The sequence below is a fragment of the Pseudorca crassidens genome, chromosome 2 (genome assembly GCF_039906515.1).
Source record: "Pseudorca crassidens isolate mPseCra1 chromosome 2, mPseCra1.hap1, whole genome shotgun sequence".
NCBI classification, from domain to species: domain Eukaryota; kingdom Metazoa; phylum Chordata; class Mammalia; order Artiodactyla; family Delphinidae; genus Pseudorca; species Pseudorca crassidens.
Window position 1 is genome coordinate 112,891,496 of NC_090297.1, and position 19,731 is coordinate 112,911,226.

General features: G+C 52.8%; 1 protein-coding gene across 5 annotated transcripts in view; it reads right to left on the reverse strand.

Annotated features, from left to right (window-relative positions):
• The window catches only part of IQGAP3 (IQ motif containing GTPase activating protein 3), a 40,407-nt gene that overhangs the window by 3,812 nt on the left and 16,864 nt on the right, over nt 1–19,731 (reverse strand). For all 5 annotated transcript variants that reach the window (XM_067728195.1, XM_067728194.1, XM_067728196.1 and 2 more), the window contains 20 exons: nt 18,057–18,178; nt 17,791–17,954; nt 16,336–16,426; nt 15,280–15,447; nt 15,048–15,187; nt 14,773–14,943; nt 11,604–11,687; nt 11,376–11,447; nt 11,205–11,274; nt 8,279–8,487; nt 7,415–7,567; nt 6,956–7,119; nt 6,369–6,593; nt 5,376–5,516; nt 3,880–3,964; nt 3,223–3,455; nt 2,723–2,855; nt 2,527–2,629; nt 1,803–1,929; nt 640–727 (listed from right to left, as the gene is read on the reverse strand). In XM_067728195.1, the coding sequence (XP_067584296.1) occupies nt 640–727; nt 1,803–1,929; nt 2,527–2,629; nt 2,723–2,855; nt 3,223–3,455; nt 3,880–3,964; nt 5,376–5,516; nt 6,369–6,593; nt 6,956–7,119; nt 7,415–7,567; nt 8,279–8,487; nt 11,205–11,274; nt 11,376–11,447; nt 11,604–11,687; nt 14,773–14,943; nt 15,048–15,187; nt 15,280–15,447; nt 16,336–16,426; nt 17,791–17,954; nt 18,057–18,178 (2,743 nt within the window). The remainder of the gene's footprint in view (nt 1–639; nt 728–1,802; nt 1,930–2,526; nt 2,630–2,722; nt 2,856–3,222; nt 3,456–3,879; nt 3,965–5,375; nt 5,517–6,368; nt 6,594–6,955; nt 7,120–7,414; nt 7,568–8,278; nt 8,488–11,204; nt 11,275–11,375; nt 11,448–11,603; nt 11,688–14,772; nt 14,944–15,047; nt 15,188–15,279; nt 15,448–16,335; nt 16,427–17,790; nt 17,955–18,056; nt 18,179–19,731) is intronic.

A 19,731-nucleotide genomic window follows, 5' to 3' on the forward strand; every position in this document is an offset into this window, starting at 1 on the left:
GTGTACAGCCTCGCAGATGCTGAAGGGCCTCGCGGGTCACCTGAGAGGAAGAGCGGCCAAGGGGGCCCCACTAGGAGTACAGCATAAAGGATTCCGGTAGACACTGGCTGCGACTCCCAACGACGGAGCTTTGTGATGGCTCCAGGGTATCTGGGCTTCTCTCCCTCCTTCTGTCCTGCGTTGTGGGACAGGCCTCTACTGGTTGTCCCCACCTGTTCTCTGGGAAGCCCCTGGCTGAGTCTGTACTCCAGCTGGCCCAACTTGCCTCTGGCCACCCACCACTCAGCACCTTCTCCTGCCTCCAGGCCCTCAAGCAGCCCACTCCCTACGCTGAGCACCGGCCCTTCGGTGCTCTTCAAGGGAGCCTGCCCAGACTGCCTCTCTGCACCCCCAGCAACTCCTAGCACTGACAGCAGGGGCTGGGGTCCCTGCAGGGCTCACTCTTATTTCAATGGGGAGTAGGGAGGGAGGTGGAGTCTTGGCACTCTGCAGCCTGAGGGTCTCTGGGGGTCAAGGGCAGAGGCCTCGGCCCCCCAGAGCTCACATTACTGGTGAGCACAGCTGTCTTCCCGGGAAAGGCATCAGCCATGCTGGTGGGGGGTGAACGAGACAGTACCTGTGGGCCAGCCTGCCGCTCACCTGCTCTCTGGAGGCCGAGAGGGACAGGATCTCCTTGAGGGAATCCCCAGAGTGGAACTGCATGATTTCAGCCAGCATCTGCTTGGTGCTGCAGGAGGGGAGCGAGGGGGGAGAGGTGAGGGACAGGGGGAGGGTCTGGACATGGGGCTGGTTAGGGAGCTGAGAGTAAGTGGACCTTGCCCCGCATCACGGCTGCCAGGGATGCTTGGGTGGTAAGGAGAGAGGGTGCGATGGGGGTAGGTGTTGTGAGGAGAACATAACCAGGAGGAAGACCCAGGAGGTGGGGTGATGGGTCTGTGATACAGAACTACCAGGGTTCCGAACACACTGTGCTCTCTTACACCTCTGTGTCCTCTGCCTACAATGCCTCCCACAAATGGTCTTCCTTTGAGTCCTTTGGCTGAAGGACACACTTCCTCCTCTGTGAGACCTTTTCTACCTAGGTGTCCCTCTGAGCACTCATGCACCTGACACCCACCTCCCTCTTGGCAGCTCTCTGATGTGTACTCACCCCTAGCCTCGCCCCACTGTAAGGGCTTTGATGGCAGGACAGAGCTGAACACCCTGCTCACTGGTTTACCAGGTGAATGGGTGAGCAGAGGGACTGCCTTGCTGGCAGGGGGATCAAAGTGGCGACCTGGCTCCTCTTCTGCCTGGATGACCAGCCCAGCCCTGCTGGGGGTCCTCCCTCACTTTTGCAGAACTGGGGTTGAAAAGCTCCATGCCCATCTCCTGACCATCACTCGTAAGGACAGGGAATTAGAACACGAGTTCCCCTACCGACCGGCTGTGGGACTATAGGCAAGTCACTTAACCCAAGTTTCTTTCTTCCACTGGAAGGCAGGGAAACCATCATCTACCTCACCATTTGTCCCTTAGGTTAAATGATGTGTAAGAAAGCATTTGGTAAACAGCACAACAATATGCGAACAACCGTGTTGCCAATGTCCTAACTATTCCTTTGCCTTCAGCCACAAGACAGCGCAAAAAGCTGAGGCCCCCAGAAGGGAAACAGCTGAGACTGCAGCAAGGGGAAGGCCAATTCGGCTTCAGGGAGAACTTTGTGAAGGATAAGAGAGCCCAGGAAGAAGGTGGGATGGCCACTCCACAGTAGCCATCTTACTGGCCTGGGGAGGCTCAGGGGGCCGAGGCTGCTCTCCCACCTCAGAAGCAGGCTCCGGGCATTGGTGTCGTCAGCATCTGTCTCTAGCCCTTCAAACTTGTTGGTCAGTGTCAGGGACATTTCTAGCTTGCTCAGATCCACGTTCCCGTCCGCAGCTACGTTCTCCCCTGAGGCAGGTGAGGAAGGAGAGAGACTAGCACACTTACGCACAGATGGGGCCATGGTAAATAAATACATTGCTCCATGAGCCCCCCTTCCAGGAAGCTTTCCCACACTGCTCTGCGGCATCACCCTGTACCCTCAGCCCTGAGCACCAGCGGAAGGGCTGTTACCCACAGAGCTCACCCTTGCATTACTGGGGCTGTGCCTCCCCAAGTCTGGAGCTCCTGGCTGTCTCCCATCTGTCACCACCTCCACCCTGCCCTTCCACGCCTGTAAGCCAGCTTCCTTTCATTCCACAGCTCCTGAAATCCCCCCTCATCAGAGACACGTTTTAAGACCCAAGACAGGCCCTATGCCTCCATGGCTCTCTCACATGATTGAACTGGCCATTTACATGACGGTACGGGGTCCCCTACTGTCTGTCCACCTTCTCCATATCAGTCTGTCCATCCCAGGACCAGAGGGAGAGAGGGAGAGCGTGTAACCAGCTTCCTGGCACACGTCCCCGACTGAACAAAAACTCGAGGGGGCACGTTCCCACGCCCTGCTCACCTGACTGCCCGCCCCCGCCGCCCGCCCCAGCTATCAAGGATGGCACGTACCGATGAGGTCAGAGACGGTGGGCAGCTCCCCAAGGTCCTCCAGGAGCTCGTGCAGGGGGTCGCGGTGATCAGGGGAGATCCAGTCCTGGTGTTCTAGCAACAGCTATAGGATAGGGAGAAAAAGAGATGCAGAGTTTGAACCAGGCCTTCCAGGGCCAGCCCACCTACCCAGCGCCCCCAGGTTGCCGCCTCTCACCCTGTGCGTGTTGACCAGCTCCCCCACGGTGATGTACACCACAGGTTTGGCCACAGCCACCATGTCTGAGTACTCATCCATCGCAAAGCGCTCTTCTGGCTCTGGCACGTGGCAGGCTCGGCAGATGAACCTCCTACCTCCAGAGGAAGATCATGTGAGAGGGCGGGGCGGGCCGGCACCCACCACATTTCTGTTCCCATCAGCCTTCCGCCGGCCCTCTCCAGTGACTGCTCAAGCCAACTGTGACTCTCCAGTCTCGACTCCGGCCCTTCTGTGCTGCTCTACCTTCTCTCCCGGTGGTCCCCTCAAGCCAACTTCCTTCAACAGTCCTCTTTTCTCTCCACTGGGGAGTCCTTCCAACAATCTATCCTCCAACCCACTAACTATACTCTTCACCTCTATGCCTCTCCTCTTCATGGAGTTGAGAGGGGAAGTGGTACGTGAAAGAAGATGGGAAAAGGAGGAGGGGACAGGAGGAATAGGATGCCAGGACCCCAGACCTGAACTTGAGGTGTGTCTCCTCCAGATAGTCGTTCAAGACCCGCAGGTGCTGGTTCTCCCTGGAGAAGGCCTTGCCAGCGGCAGCATGCTGCAGGAGTTGAGCCACAGCCCCCAGGGCGTGGCGCTGGGGGGTGGCCAGGGCGCCGCCTGCTGCCATGGCCACAATGTCGAAGGCGTCGGGGGCCACTACAGCCGGGTTCAGGAAGCGGTAGTACAGGAGGTTCCCTACGACCTGCGGGCACAGGATCGTAGAAGCACCTGGGGTCCGCCTCCACAGCCCCAGCCCCGCTCTCCCAGCTCACCTGGCTGGAAGGACCACCTGTGTCAACCCCGTTATGGTACAGAAGAGTAAACAGACCCAGAGCAGGCCGGGAACTTGCTCAAGGTCACGCAGCAAACTTGAGCAATAGCTGGGACCGGAACCCAGATCTGACAAGTCCAGGGTTGGCCACTGTTAACTCATGTCCTGGGTGTCTTTCCTTCTGCTACCTGAGCCCTGCTGGTGAGCCAGGCTCGACTGACAGGGTGGAGAATATTTTCCTTCTTGGATTTTTACAGCATAGGGTTTTCTGTCCTTTTGCGTCAGTCTGGGGGTTCACAGGCACCATCGGGGCAAAGGAGAGCGCAAGAGGTGGGGGATGGGAGACAACACTTGCCTTATAGACCTCATTCTCTGTGGCGTCGGGGAACTTCTCTGCCAGAGTTGTCTTCAGGACCTTGGCCACATATCGCATCCCATACCTGGGGGCAAGGCAATAGGTGCGCTATGGCCCTACCCACCCACCCCAGAGTGTGGGCCTGAGTGCCTGCTTCTCCTTCCCCAGGCTCAGCCACCCGAGAGCTGAGCTCAAGCACTGGCCCTCCCCTATCCACAGCCAGCTCCCTGCTGCCTTCCTCCAAACATCTCTGGGCCTTGTCCCTCCCTCCTGCCCTTATGTCAGCACCAAGGACCAGGGCCCAGTCAGCCACTAAGCTCTCACGCAGCCTCCAACCTGGCCTGAGAGCCTCTTCTTTGGTCCCCTTTAGTCTCCCCTGGGAAACACCCCAGATCCCAATATTCATCCCGCACTCCCCACAGAGGCACCTTTAGCCTGTACCTTAGGTGTCTGACACCCACAGCCAGAATCCCATCCCAGGACAGCCTGGGAGGCTCTGAGGCTGTTATCACAGAGCATCTGTGAAGGGCCTGGTCAGGGCTAGAGGCAGGGGCCGAGGAGCACAATGAACTGGAGTAGAAGCATCCAGTCCTGATTCCACCACTAACCAGAGATGTCAGCTTAGGCTGTTTTGCTCCACTTATAAGTTTGTTCCCTCATCTGGAAAATGGGAATGTTCGTTCTTGCCCTCTCTATCTCATAGTGTTTTTATGAGGATCAAGTGAAACTACATCTGTGAAAGTAACGGTAGTGCTATTCGAACATGCTAGACTTAATTATTATTCCTACTATGGGTGTGCCACCTACAAATTTAATTAAATACCTTTAAAAGCGATTTCCACCTCCTAGGGTGTCAGGGACAGAAGTTTACAGCTCACTGTGTACTTTCCTTTATTAGTCCTAGGACAACCTTTTCTGAATCCTAATTTTAAATCCTTAATCCAGTCCTCCAGGTTTGGAAAGCAGGGTGCTGAACTCTGTGGGCTCCCCTCTGCAGCATCCCCACCTTGCCCCGTGCACTACTGAGCACCAGAAAGGCTGGCTGGCTGAGTGATGATCTAGATGAGGCCCACCTTCTCACCGTTTTCAATCATCTGTTTTCCAAACAATAATTATTGACTAAATTTTAAGAAAGGAAAGGACCTTTATCAAGTGTATACTGGTTTGAAGTTTTCTTATTTTTGACTTTGTGGACTGAAGAGTTTTATATTGTCCACCACTTACACTCAGACAATAATATGTCCCCATAATCACTTGAGGTTCCCTTCTCTGGCCCAGTGATGTCCTGACTGCCCACACAGACCTGCGTGCTGTATTCCAGCGCAAGTCTCTAGCCGGGGCTTTGGGCATTCTCCACCCATCTCCTGAAGCCCTTGAGCACCTCGAGACCAGTTTCCCTTCCTGCTTCCATCCTTCAGTATTGCTCTGCTCTCCCCATCATGGCCTGGCCCTCTTGAGATCCTGTGCCTAGGCTGGTGTGCGGCTGTTGCACATACGGAATTTGGTCCGCAGATGAGATGATGGCTGCAAGGAACTTATCGGTCATGGCAAGGAGGTTGCGGAGGGAGATGTCCAGTCGTCTCTGGACCTCGGGGTGGCTCAAGGCCTGCTCTGGGGTGATGTCATAGGGGAGGTGGCTATGGGCAGAGAGAGACAAGTTATCAGCCAGAAGCCCCTCCCATGGCCTCCCCTCCCTAAGGCTCTACCCCCTAAATTCATCTAACAACAAGATCTCATACATACACGCTGAGGGCAGCCCAGCATATGCTTAAGGGGATTAGGCCAGAATAAGAGAAAGGACTCGGAGAGGACTAGACTGATGTGGGTGGAAGAAGAAAGAGATGGAGCACCCAGGGGGAGGTGGAAGAGTGTAGGAGGAAATGGAGGACCTGGAGTCTGTGGAAAGATCCTAAGGGGAACCAGAGGAGACCAGGGCCACCCTGCATATCTTTGGTAGTTGTGGTGGTGGGGAAGGCTGGGCCACCCCCAAACTATACGGCCGCGTGCCACCCAGAGAAGCCACCAGCACTGCCTACTCTCCTTAGCGGCTCCATTTCCCTAGTACCTATGCACCTGAGTTAATGCCTCCAATCTATAAGGCCAACTTATTTCTCCCCCTATCTCATTTGCCTATTCATCTATAAATTTGAATATTCAACTATACCCCTATCAATAAGGAGTCCATATCCCAACTCCCAGTAAATCTGACCTATCATTTGCAAGCACTGACATGGCAATTAAACACATTTGCACATTCATCTGTGCTCATTCTATGTTAAGCACACCAGGTCTGGTGTCATTTACAGCAGTTCCATGTTAATTACCAGAGGGGGTCTAAAGGCTACCAGATTTCATCCTATAGGGCTGGTGTCATATTTGCATAAATCAGCATGCTCATTTATATGCCACCTTCAAAGCACGCTCAAGCTTCCCCAGTGAGGCCCAAGACTGAGCTGATCAGAGAGCTCTCCTTCTGCCCGTCGGCTCACCTGCGCTGCCCTGTCTGGGCCTCGGTCTGGTTGATCCAGCTCTTGTAGAGGTGGACAGGGTCTGTGTGGATGCTGAGCGTCTTGTCCTCCAGCACATCCTGGATCACCTTGCCCAGGATCTCCCGCAGGGCACTTTGCCCCCGCCCGTTACGATAGAATCTCACCACCAGCCTCACCACCGTTGGGTTGCCTGTCACCATGTCCTGGGGCTGCTCCACCTTCGACCTATGGGTCAAGAGGCAATTGAACCTGGTCTCCTGCCTCTGTGTAAAATAGCTGCTTTTCCTTTTGAGATTTTTGGCTCTTTAAAGCCTGCTCTGGTATCCCTCCTGTTAAGGAATGTCTTGTTATCTCTGTCTCGGCCTTTGTGCTAACATTCTGTCTCGGCCTTTGTGCTAACATGTCAGCGCATGTCCTCCCTGCATGCTGTCCCAGGAGATGGCTTGTCTCCATAGGAAGCAGAGAAAAGAGGTCTTCTGATTCCATTTCTACCTTCAAACCTCAATAAATTGTCACCTTGTGAAGGAGCTAATAGTGGCATCTCTTCACCCATTCTCTTCCCATTCCTTTGCATCTGGAAAACCTACTTGATTTCCTCCTGGAGTGCCGTCTTGAACAGCTGGAGCAGGAGATAGGCCTCTCGGCGGTTGGAGGCATAGTTGTATAGACTGAAAATCACTGATTCCATGAACTTGGTGGTTTTGTTCTGCGGCATCTGAAAGATCAGCTTGGCCAGGTAGATGGGTTGAGTCTGTACGCAATGGGGGAGATAAGAATAGCTGATAACGCACCTTGAGGACTAGTGATCAGATAAAGCAAGGTTTTGCTGATTGGAACTTGGAATAGAGAACACTGTCACACTTTCTGGGGGGTACTGGGAACATTCCAGACAAATGAACAGAGGTAGTTTCCTTCCCTGGGTACAAGGCATTAGGACTGTGGGAAAGAACACCTTACTTGCAGGTAAAGGCACAGACATGAAGGCCTCAAGGTCTCAGACCCTCAGGAGATAGTGGAGATATCTCCTTCCAAAGTCCTCTGCTCACCTGGAGCAGGTAGAAGAGGTGTTGGTAAGCTTCTAGTTTCTGCCGTTTCTCTTTGCTCAGCGACTTTAATCCCTTCTGCTTGTCCAGAACCATCATATCTGACAGCTGTTCCTTATTCTTCTTGGTCAGCTTCTTGCAGTGGGAGACCACTTCCTGCAGGGGCGGGGGAGCGGGTGATACAAACGACCCAGGCCAGCACAGAGCACAGAACATATGGTCTAGAATCAGTGCCTTGAAGAGCCAGGGCTTTCTGCTGTTCAAGGTATTCAAGGAATGAGCCAAGGGAGATAAACAGTTCTAGGGTGAGAAAGGGCCTCCTACTGCCCCGAGACTCCATCTGGCACCTCTGCTGTCACAGGATGAGTCCCCGGAGAGAAGTGGGTTACCAGACTGAGGCACCATGTCTATTCGTTTCTGCTATTATTTCTTATTAGACTGTTGTACAGATTTGAGGTGGAGATATCACTATATCACTTCCACCCCGTCACTGCATATTTGTATGGTAATTTACAGTTTAAGGAGCTTTCATATCTATTTTTACATTTGGCCTGGTGAGGTAGGCACTCTCATTATTCCCACTTTACTAATGAGGAAACAGACCTAGAGGTTAAAAGACCAGCCCGCAGTCCCATCACTAGGAATCAGCAGAGCCAGCCATTCCAATTTTATGTCCGGTGTTCTTCCTGCTATATCATGTGCCCCAACAAATTGCTAGAAGGGCAGAGGACCACTGCACAAGGACCTGAGCCACGTGATAAAATCCAGACATTTAAAAAATATTTGATTAGCAACCAGAGAATGGCCAGCATCACCTCTCCAGAGGCAGCTAGATTTGGGAGAAGGGTGGGCCAGTGGGCCCCTCACCTGCAGGGTGATCCGATTCTTCACCAGCAGGCCAATCTTGATGTCCATGAGATTGAGGTCCTGCTCCAGCTGCTGATTGGACCGGATCTTCCTGACCACCTCTTCCTGGAGCTTCAGCAGCTCTGCCTCAGCCAAGAAGTCCTGGTGGCTTTGATTCAAGAGGTGGGCGAATCTGCATACCACGCTGAGAGGGGGATGGGGCACGTGGACTGGCAGGAGGGGCAGAGGCGCCAGAATTAGACATGCCTTCACTAGAGGCTTCCTCTCCAGCCCCCTTCCCCAGTAATCCCTCCCTCAGTGTCCATTCTGCTTGAGGCTAGCAGGTCCCCAACCCCAGCCCTCTTCTAATTAGTTCTGCCTGCAGTTGGAGGGCAGTGGGCAGCCTCCCAGCCAGTCCTGTCCCCGAGCTCCTTATCTTATAACTAGGGATGACACAAGAGCTGTCCTTCCCCTGCCTGGATTCACCCCCAACCTGGGCCTATCTCGGTGACCTCCCACACCAAAGTCAGAGCCCTAGCATCCTCTGATGATCCGTTTAGGCTCCCCTATTCTGATTCACTCCCCACTCCTGCTGGGCCAACTTACTCATCCTTCATTCCAAGTTCACTTCCACCTATCAGCCTCCACTCAGCCCTGCCTGACCCTCACACGACCCTCCTCTGTCAGGAGTGTCTGCGTCAGGGGAACACAGATAGAAGGAATGTTCAATGGGTTTTATAATATAGGGAGGTCAGAGTTAGATGGATTCTCCTTGAATCTCTTTTGGAATGATATTTGAGCAAAGAGAAGCCTGTGAGCTAAGCTACAGGGAATAACAACAAAATATCAACTAAGACATATAATGTTCACTATGGAACAGAAACTGTTCTAAGTGCTTTAACATACTTAAAACAACCCTGTGAGGTCAGCACACTGTAACTTACTGAGGAAATCACTCCGGCACAGAAAGGGTAAGTAACTTGCCCTAGGTTACACAGCTAGTAAGAAATGAAGGAGTCAGATTTGGAGGATAAACAAAACCAGGTCTGGTCCTTAAAGGCAGTCCAGTAAGGGAAGCAGACAAATAAACCACAATTCACTACAGTGTGGTTAGTGCTCTGAGAGGGGCAAGCATGGGGACCTTTGGGAAAGTGAAAGCGGGCCACCAAAGGCTACCTGCGGAGTGAAGAAAGGCTTCCGGGAGGAGGTGAGACCCAACCTGATGTCTGTGAAAAGGAGGTGAGAGGGAGTGCACTTGGCTGTTTTAGGAAGTGCTAGAAGTCCATAATGCCTGTAACACAGTGTGGAGGGTGCAGGTGCTGAGGGACAGGGCTGGAGGTCAGTGAGGTCAGAGGTGCAGGGAGAGTTTGGATCAGAGAGTTTTGGAAGCTGTGTTTAGGAGACTGGACTTTATCCCCAGGGCAATGGGGTGTCCCTGACAGGTTTCAAGAAGGAGAGTGACAAGATCACGAGGTTTAATTTATCACGCTGGCTACTGTGTGGAAGACAGATCTTTGAGGAGTGAAGAATGGATAAACCAATGGAAGACAGCTGATGGCATCTTGGATTCAACGAGATATAGCACCTTAACTCATTTAATCCTCACAACAACCATACCTGATCATTATCTCCATTTTACAAAGGAGAAAATGGAGGCAATAAAGAAGTTTAGTAACTTGCCTAGGGCCACACGGCTAGTAAGTGGCAGTGCCCTGAGTGGAGCTGGGGCTAATGAAATTGGGAGACAGACCTGGGAAAAACAAGTTCTTCCAGAAAAACTATAAACTAAAGAGAAGAAAAAGAGATCAAGGATGGTCAGGGTAGTGGTATTAATGCAACAGCAAGAGAAAAAACAGAAAGGGCCAGGCTGGGGAGAGGTAAGGAGGGAAAAGCAGCTAGCTGCCCGGAAGCAGATGGACCAAGTGTCTGTGGCGAGATAGGGGCAGATGGTACCCCTGCCGGCAGGACAGGGTGGGAAGATGGACTAAGGAGGTAAGGGAGATGATTCCTGAACAGTGTACTCAACCTTGAAGCCCACAGGTATGGCCTCAGGCCCAGGAAGAAAAGGGGCCTACCTCTTCGGAAACCCACGGGCTGGAGGCAAACCTGGAGATAGACCACTAGTCCACTTCACCGAAAGGAGGGGGACCTCCAAGGCTGGGTTTCTGGGCTTTAAGAACAGGAGCCAAGAGCAGCCTAGAAGGACCTCTTTAAGGCTTTAGATGTATGCCGAACTACTGGGAACCATGGGGCACGAAGATGGAGCTCCCTCAAGAGCTCCTCCTCAAGTTTCCTAGCACTGCAGAGAGGACCCCAGGTACCTCGCCTGGCTTCCTGTATGTTGGGCCACAGAGGGCGGGAAGTGGAGGAATCATGGGTCAGGGAAGAGGGCAAAGTTGGGGAAGGCTGGAACTCTAGGGAGAGGAGAAAAGTCCTTTTCTTTCTTTCTTTCTTTCTTTTTTTTGCTTGTGTGGTAGCAACAGGAAGATAATCTAAGACTGGTACAGAGGTACAGACAGAACCTTGTTAGAGGGGCTTTTCCTGTGATGAGGCTATCTCTAACTGGGGTGGGGCAGGGGGCTTTTGTTACCACCTCTGTTCCACATTCCTGCACAGACAACTTGTACCTTCCCCTTACCCGCTATGTGGCCCCAGGAGGGATATCTGGACCTCCCTTCCTATCCCTCCCATCAAACCGGGGTATCTGCAAAGGCAGGAGCACATCTCCTCATTCCTCCACCCACCCTGGGTCCTGAGGCATGCTCAGGGTTGGGAACATCAGCTGTTGGTGAGAGAAAAAGGCTTAAGAAGGCCAGACAACTTTTCTAAGGTCCCAGTTTGTGAGCTGTGGGGTCGTGTGACTTTCTACCTTGCTAACTGCTGAAAGCCAGGAAACTCGCAAAGACAGACACTTGCACAGACAGAGGAGGGAACCCAGGCAGTTTACCTAACATCCTGTAGTCATCCTGGGCTTTCCTGGCTCGGAAAAATGCCTGGATCTTCACGATGGAGTTAACCTGCCAGGAACACAGACGGGAAAAGGGTTGCCGGCTGCCTGTGCTCTGGTCTCATGGATAAAGGTTGGATATGGGGACAGGGGGAGTGGGATGACACTCACATTCTTCTGGAAGTAGCCCAGACGCCTCCGGTATCGCCTCCGAGCTGCCCACATCCGGGCCCAAGCCTGGATCTGGGGGCAGAGACACACTGCCTCAGAGCTCCAGGGTCAGGGCCCACTCTCCAGGCCAATCCAGCCATCTCTAGAGGTCATAGGTGAGGGGACTAAAAACTGTTCTCAGAGAGTCCTTCAAGAAAGACAGGAACCCACCCAAATCATGATAGCTACCTTGATTATAGCATTCGTGTTTGCTTTTAAATACTGCAACCGTTCCAGGTAAATCTTCCGCTGTCTGTAACCCCGCCAATGAGCCTGAGATCAGAAGGGAAAAAGCGGTAACCACAGCTGGTCCCTGTTGGCCTGAGAAGCCTGTGGGAAAAGCCTCGTCCTGGGATCTCCAGGGAAGGGGCAGGGGGTGGGGGGAGGCAGGAAAGTAGAGGGGGAAGGAAGGGGAAACTGGCCCTGTTCTCAAAGAACTTCCAACTTCATGGGGAAGACCAAATGTCTGCATGTAGCCAATCATACCCTCTGCCACACTCCCTGGTCCCCCCCACCCCACACTCACGCTTGCACCATGCAATCAAACATACACACTCATGCTAAGCAACACCTCCTCATAGAAACAACTGTTAAGATACAAGCGTAAAAGATATTAATAAAGCATACATCTACTCACCAGCTTCACCACAGCATGTACCATAACCCCCCCGACATACTCATCCACCCACATAAAGACTACCCACACTCTGTCACACACTCCATGGTCTGCAGAGGCACATGGTGGCACAGGTGGAAAGTGTATGCAGGCACAGAGCTGTGTGCCCACCATCTCTGCCAGTGGCCATCTGGGCAGCAGGTCATTCATGCTCTCATAACTCACCCTTCTCTTTACAACTCTACCATTCAGCTCTGAATTCCAGCTCTCAGCAAATCTTCCCTCTAAGGCCCCCAGTAATTCAGCTGTCAGGCTGATGCCCCTCCCCACTGCTAGTCTGCTGCAAAGGGTCTATATGACCATCTCCTCCATAAATCACATCCCCTTTGGTCCCTAAGACACAAATCTCATGGCTCCCTTCTGTTTTGGTCTCCTTCCTAGGAGCCTCTTCCCTTTCACCCCAAGCTTGTGTGAGATTAATTTTCCTAAAGTACCACTTAGACCATGTTTCTTCCAGCCCCCAAATTTCCAGAAGTTCTCAACCATCTGACCCCACACTCCTATCTGTCTACGGATCCCTACTTCCTTAAGGATTTTAACCACCTCAGACATTTCACTTTCTTCTAAACATGCCTTATGATCTTCTGCCCCTGAACCTTTGTCTGTGCCCACCCTCACCCCAGCCCTGTCTCTACCCACTGAAATCCTGTCTTTTAGGGAACACATTAAACATCTCCTGAGAGCTCAGGCCCTGGAGAACTCTCTGCCGCTGACACTGCCATGGCTTGGTGTGTTAAGAGCATCCCCTTTCAGACAGCTGGCCCTCCCAGCCCCTTCTAAAGCCAGCTCTCTTGGCCAGGCTTTCCCCTAAGACTTACACCGTCCTTCTGTTGGGAAAGGATATAAAAGAGACAGCTTGGCCCCATGATACCAGCTGTCCATCTTGGAGCCTAGAGGCCAGGAAGCCCCAAGTCTGTGCGTTTCCTCAGCACTCTTTCCCCTCCTACTCCAGGTACTGCCTGACATATTGTCAGTTGCTGTGGGGAAAGGCAGAGGGGTCTCCTCTCTGCTCTTACCACCTACCCACCCCCACATGGCTGCTCCTTAAAGAGAAGGCCTCCAAAGCTGGATTGGTCAGAATTCACGACCCTGACTGGGGTCCTGGCCAGGGTCAGACCTCTCAGGAGAGATTACAGCCTCAGCACACCCAAGCTGCTTCGTTTCTCAGTCTCACACCTGCTAGCTGGAGAGCAGGTAGCCTGGGGCTCTGGGCCCCCTCTCCCTTTCTCTGTCTCCCAGGACCCAGGCCAGAGCTGGCACACATCCAGGCTCAGTAGCAAACTTGCCTTCGGACGTTGTGCCCTCTCCCACTGCTGGTATGGCTCTTCTGCTCCTTAGAGTTGCTGTGAGGTGCCAGGCTGTGCTCAGGAGGGAGGAATTCCTATGATTTAGACCACTAAATGCTGATTATTAAGGTTCTGTTTTGAATTCTGGGACCAATGCCCCGAAATGTACATCTCGTAATGGCTCCCACCAATAGAGGACGTACTGCACTAAGTGCTACATGTAATTTTCCTACTTTACCCTCACAATCAACATGAGGCGAGTACCACCGTTATGCATGAGGAAACTGAGTGCTGGAGAGGCTTAAGTAAGGTGCCCAGACGTAGTAGGACCAAGAGGCAAACTGTAGCCTCTGACTCCAAAGCCTGAGTTCTCAGTGACCACCACATGTCCCAGATCATAATCAAGGGCCATTGGCCAGTCTCAGTCTGTGCTTCTGTCTCCCTTGGGGTTCTCTGGTATTATCTCTGCGTCCCTACTATCATAATATCTCACATCCACTGTATTCCAGTTCCTGCGATGGGAGAGATGTGATCACTCACCTGTGTCTCTCACACCCATCTCTCACCCTTGCCCAGTGCCAAGGGGCATCCTTCGCAGATACTGGGCATTTGGAGGTGTTCATTAAATAAAGTCTCTTTTACACTGCCAACATTGCCACGAGGCCCTCCAGGTCACGTCTGCCTGAGGAGGTCTCTGTTTGCTCAGCTCCCACTGTTCCTGGCTTGTAAAGTGCCTGGGCCCGAGGCCTATCTTCCCAGTTGGCCTCGTGCCCCAGTTACTTGGGGGTTGGTCTCAGAGGCCACACTGGACCATCCACAGGTTGGGAGAATAAAAATGGAAAGGCTGGCTGGAGAGAAAAGGTAGAGTTCTTTCCATAAGGGATTCCACTCCTTTTCTGTTTGACCACCACCACCTCTTCACTACTCCTTTTCTAGGCAGGAAGTCCTCCTGGTGTCTAAACCCTGATGTCTCACTAGATCTTCTACTCTCCCCCTGGAGAAGCTCAAAAGCAGCTCTCATACCCTCTGGAGGGTGATGATGACAGTAACTAGCATTTATACCATGCTCTTGCCTATCTGCCAGGTACTGTTTAGATGTACTTTAGATATTACCTCAGAACGACCCTATAAGGTGGGTGCTACAATTTCCAGATTCCTCGTTTTCAGATGAGGAAACTGGGAGAGAGTAAATAACTTGTTGAGGCCATGCAGCTAACCTGGTGGAACAGGGATTCAAACCCAAGTAGTCTGGGCTCCAGAATCCACGCTCTTAATCACTACTGTTCAGAGGCCAAAAGATCGTCCCAACTCCACTCAGCAAGAAGTAAGTAGGGAGAAAACCCTGAAGCTCAGGTATGTCCAGGCCCTGAAGCCTCAGATGGCCAGAGCCTGCTACCTGGATTTTGATGATTGCTGGGAGCCAGCTCCTCAGAAAGTGGGAACGCTCAGCAAACTTCTGCCGAACCAGGAAGCCGCGGAGGCGGGCCTGGAGCCGGATAATGAAACCCACATTGGCCTTCCAGAGCTGTTGGCGGTCGTGGGCAGCGGTGATCTTGGTGACGGCCAACTGCGGAAGTAGGAGAGAGAGCCTTTGGTGTCCTGGTGGTTGGGAGCCCCTCCCGCAGGAAACTTCCCATCCATGAGCCCCCTCCTTTGCAGGGGCCCGCCAACCTGGATCTCCTCCCGAGTCAGGTGGGAGGTGTTGAGGCGGCAGCCGGGGGGTCGCTCCCAGGTCCCCTGGAAGGTCTGCAGATGGAAGTAGTAGGCGGTACCATCCTTCATGTCATGTTGAACCCAGAGCGCTGTATCCCCTAAGCAGAAACCAAGTAAGCAGAGAAGGCTCAGAGGAGGCTAGAGGTGGCTGAGGCATGCAGAGAACAGAGGGACATGGTAAGGCCACTACCTGGGCGCCGCTTCTTTGCCATGGCATCTTCCAGGACTTGCTGGTAGCCGTCAGCACAGTCAGGAACCACCCCTCGGAGGCCCACGGAGGGGTTCCTTAACACCCGTTCTGTCTGGGCTGCCTTGCCCTCCTTGATGGCCTGATTGATGGCGGCCACACCAAGAGCCACTAATAGGGGCATTGGGAGGAAGTGGTCAATCTTTCTGAGCCCCTCCCAGAGGCCCTGTCCTGTCTGTTGGGAAGGGATCCAGAGAAGAAGGACACAAAACCACTCTGCCTGATGGAAGGGACAAGGACATCCCAGGATGGACACAGATGAAAAGAAGCAGCATGCAGCTGTGCTTGGAGGAAAAGCTAGCAATCAAGGAAGGCTTCCTGGAGGAAGGCTGTGTAGGGCTGGGCTGGGGCTTGGTAAAAGGAAAGTCAGCTTGTACAGAAGCTCCAGGGCAGGATATGGTCAGAAAGCCTCAAGACAGTCTTTTAGGAGGAGAATAAAGTCCAAGAAGTGGGGGGAGTTGATGCAGCCCCTGCCTTCCAGTCACTCACAGACAGACAGATGGACAGATGGACTCCAGACACTGAAAACTAACACCATCAGCACCCCACACCAGAAATAACACCAGTGTCTATTTGTACTGACCTTGCCTAGTTTTCCTCAAAGCCAACCCCTCTTCGCCAACTTCAAGACTAAACATTCTCTAACCAGAGATGATTGTTGGAACCCAGACTCAAGCTAACAGTAGAAAACGGGATGGGTTTTTGACCCCCATGTGGTTTCACATGCTCACATTGTAGGAGGAAAGTGTACACAGGAAGGCACAGAAGGAGGCAGTGGGTGGACTATGGGCTCTCGACTCCTGAGGATTTCCTGCCCAGCTGACTGCTAGGAAATCCATCCTACGGTCGAAACAGCAGCCCTGTTCTCATTCTGGCCTGCCTCCCCAAAGAGGTTGAAATGGAGAAGGAGGTGACTGGGGAGGCTCCCGCTGAGCCCACGTCTCCTTGCCTCCCCCAACCCCTCTCCCCCCACTCCTGCCCCCACTGCCGCCCATTTACTCCTCTGAGCTGTGTTTGTGTCCTGGTTGGCTCTAACCACTTCCTGGCGGATCTCTTCCAGCCATAGCGCAGCTCCAGGATCCCCTGTCACCTGGTAAATTGAGAGAGATGGGACAAGATGAGAGCCCAGGCTGGTCTCCCCAAGCCCAGCTGCCCAGGGGAGCCAAACTGCAGGCCCACTTTGGGAGCCACAGGGTAGCAGTCTCCACTCCCCTCTGCCTACCCTGCGTGGGCATGGCCTTATGGCTCCCTTGGACTGCTGCCAGGTTCACAAGGTTCTTTCCTACCCTGCTTTCAGGCCAAGCATCAGCTCAGCTTGGCCACAGCACCCCCAGAACCCTCTTAAACCCTCAGCATCCGCCATCCTCTCAACAGCTCACCTCCCTGCCCTTGTGCCTGAGCCATGTCCAGGGAGAGCCCACGCCGGAGGCCACACTTACCTGCCCCTCCTCCCCATTCCCCTACGCCTCAACTCACAGCTTCTTGGGCCCATCTGACCCTGACCTCCACCCTCTCCTTCCCATTCCTCTCCACGGTCCTCTGCCGCACAAGGCAGCGGGAAGATTGCATGTGACCACGGGTCAAGTGAGCCTGTGCCTGCCACGCTGTAAGGCTTGTTCCCTCCCTTGCTTTAGCCAACCCCAACCCCAGACTCTACTCCCTCCCAGCTCTCCTCATTAATAGAGTGAATGTTCTAAACTAACGTTTTATTGAGCACTGTGTTCCAGGCAGTGTTCTAAAGCACTTTCTTATGAACTGAAACTTGCAAAGCACATAAGACAATGCTTGGGAACAGAGTTAGAACTCCATCAACCTTAGCTAGTACTCCTGTCATATTACCTCACTTAAACCCTATAACTCTGAGACAAGTTCACTATTATCACAAGCTTGTAGGTGAGGGAACTGAGGCCCAGAGAGGGTAAGTAACACGTGCAGGGTCAGGTGCCAGGATGCAACCTGGAGTTGGATGCAACCCGGACAAGGATGCAGGAGTCCTTGTCCTCAGCCACTCTCTACGCTGCCGCCTGCTCTGGATGTTACAGGTTTTAAACCTGTTACATTCTTCAACTCACTTGGTTTTTACCCTCATTCCAGTAGGTAGGTAGGACCAGGGCATGTGGTATTTTACAGGTGTATAAGGAGAGCTCAGGGATGTTAGGGAATTGCTATAAGTCACATGGTCACTGAGTGTCAGAGCAGGGAATCCAGTCTGGGTTTTCCGGCTCCCAGACCTGTGCTCTTCCCACGCACAAGGCCCCCACCATTTGCTCTGTGCTGGCGACCAGAACTCTGCCCTTCTTCCCCATGGCCAGATCAGAACCCCCGCTGCCTCGCATCCCCGGAAGGGACAGTGTCCATCAGACTGGCTTTCCCAGGGTGCATACTGGGCACAGCTCTACCCATAGGGGATATTCTTCCTGCTCTGGTGACCAACCCAGCCAGCCCAAGCCTCACCTGGGCCTTCTGCTTTTTGGCCGCCACGAGGAGGAGATGGTACCGCGGGGCGACAGGAAGGCTGACATCGTCCAGGCCAGCCGCAGGAAGCAGAAGGGAGGAGAGGGTCTTTTCAGGGTTGTTCTGTTCCAGAGCCTCATTGATGAGGCTGACTGCAAGGACCTCTGGGAAAGAGAGATATAGGTGGGCAGAGGGCCCAGACTTATGGCTAAGGGATGGGGCTGTCCGCATTGGGCCATCTTCCCCCAGTCCTGGACTCCACTCACGATTGGTCTCTTCCTGGACCTGGGCGTTGACCTGACTCACAGTGGCCTGAAGATCATTCCAGCTCAGGAAGGCCCCATCCATTCCATGCACCTGTTGCAGCTTCACCAGAGTATCAAAGTACCTGGTAGCCAGGTGAGTGAGAATGAGGGGGGTAGTATGTGCACCATGAGCCAGAGGTCAGGGGAAACTTCTGGACTACTTTCCTCACTTGACCTCCAGGACGTCACATTCTCCTGGTTCTCGTCTCGCCTTACAGCTTGTCCTTCTAAGTCTCCTCTGCTGGTTCCTCCCTCACTTCTAAATGTCGGAGCATCCCAAGACTCAGTCTTCAGGCCTCTCCTCTCTCCGTGCTCACACCCTAAGTGATCTCACCTAATCTCATGGCTTGAAACACCACATTCTAATGACTCCAAAAAGTACACCAACAGCCCATTCATAAATGCCAGCTGCCTGCCCGGCATCTCCACGTGAATGCCAAAATTCACCGCAAGCCCAGCAGCAAACATCTGAACTCCCGATCCCCCCCATTCAACCTGCGTTTCCCACAGTCTTTCCCATCTTGGTAATTGTTTACTCCAACTTCTCAGGCCAAAAATCTTGGGAGTCATACCCGTCTCCAGTTTCTCTCACACCCCATATCCACCACATAACCAAATCCTGTCAGTTCAGCTATCAGAATATACCCCAAATCTGGCTCCTTTTCACCACCTCCACTGCTACCACACTAGGCCAAGCCTCCATCAACTCTCGCCCAGGTTACTCCAACAGACATTTAACAGGTTTCCCTGCTTCTTCCCTTCTAACCCGGTAGTCGATTCTCGGCACAGCAGCCAAAGTGATCCTGTTAAAAGTAGGTCAGATAACCTCCCTCCTCGCTTAAACCCCCCCACCGTGGCTTCCTTCCTCACTCAGAGTAAAAGCCAGAGGCCTACATGGTCCAGCCTCTGCAACTTCTTCTCCCATTATTTTCCCTCCCTCCCTCCACTCCGCCTCGTGGCTTCCTGGTGTTCTTTGAACACATCAAAGACACTTCTTTTTCAGGGTCTGTGCCCCAGATAGCTCATGGCCATCACTTATGCCTTTTAGGTCTCACTCCAAATGACCCCCCTACCAAAGAAGGCTTCCATAACTGTACTATGTAGTAGAGACAAACTGCCCTTACCATGTCCCCACCCTTTATCTGCTTTGCCCTGTATTTTTAATCACCATAGCTCTTCTAATCATTTGACATGTTTGTTTTTTGTCTGTCTCCCTCTACTAGCACATAAGTTAGAGAGCAGGGAACTGTGTTTTGTTCACTGTTGTTTCCCAGCACCTAGAATAGTACCTGGCAGGACTTACCTGGTGGAGCAGTGGTTAAGACTCCGAGCTCCCAATGCAGGGGGACTGGGTTCAATCCCTGATCAGGGAACTAGATCCCATATGCATGCTGCAACTAAGAGTTTGCATGCCACAACTAAGGAGCCTGCTGGCCGCAACTAAGGAGCATATGTGCCGCAACTAAGGAGGCTGCGAGCCACAACTAAGACCCGGTGCAACTAAATAAATAAACAAATAATTGAAAAAAAAAAAAGTATCTGGCACATGAGTGGGTACTCAAACCTTTGTGATAAAAGATTAAATAAATGGAGGAAAGGGGAATGACTGTGAACCCACCAACTCCCAGGAGAAACA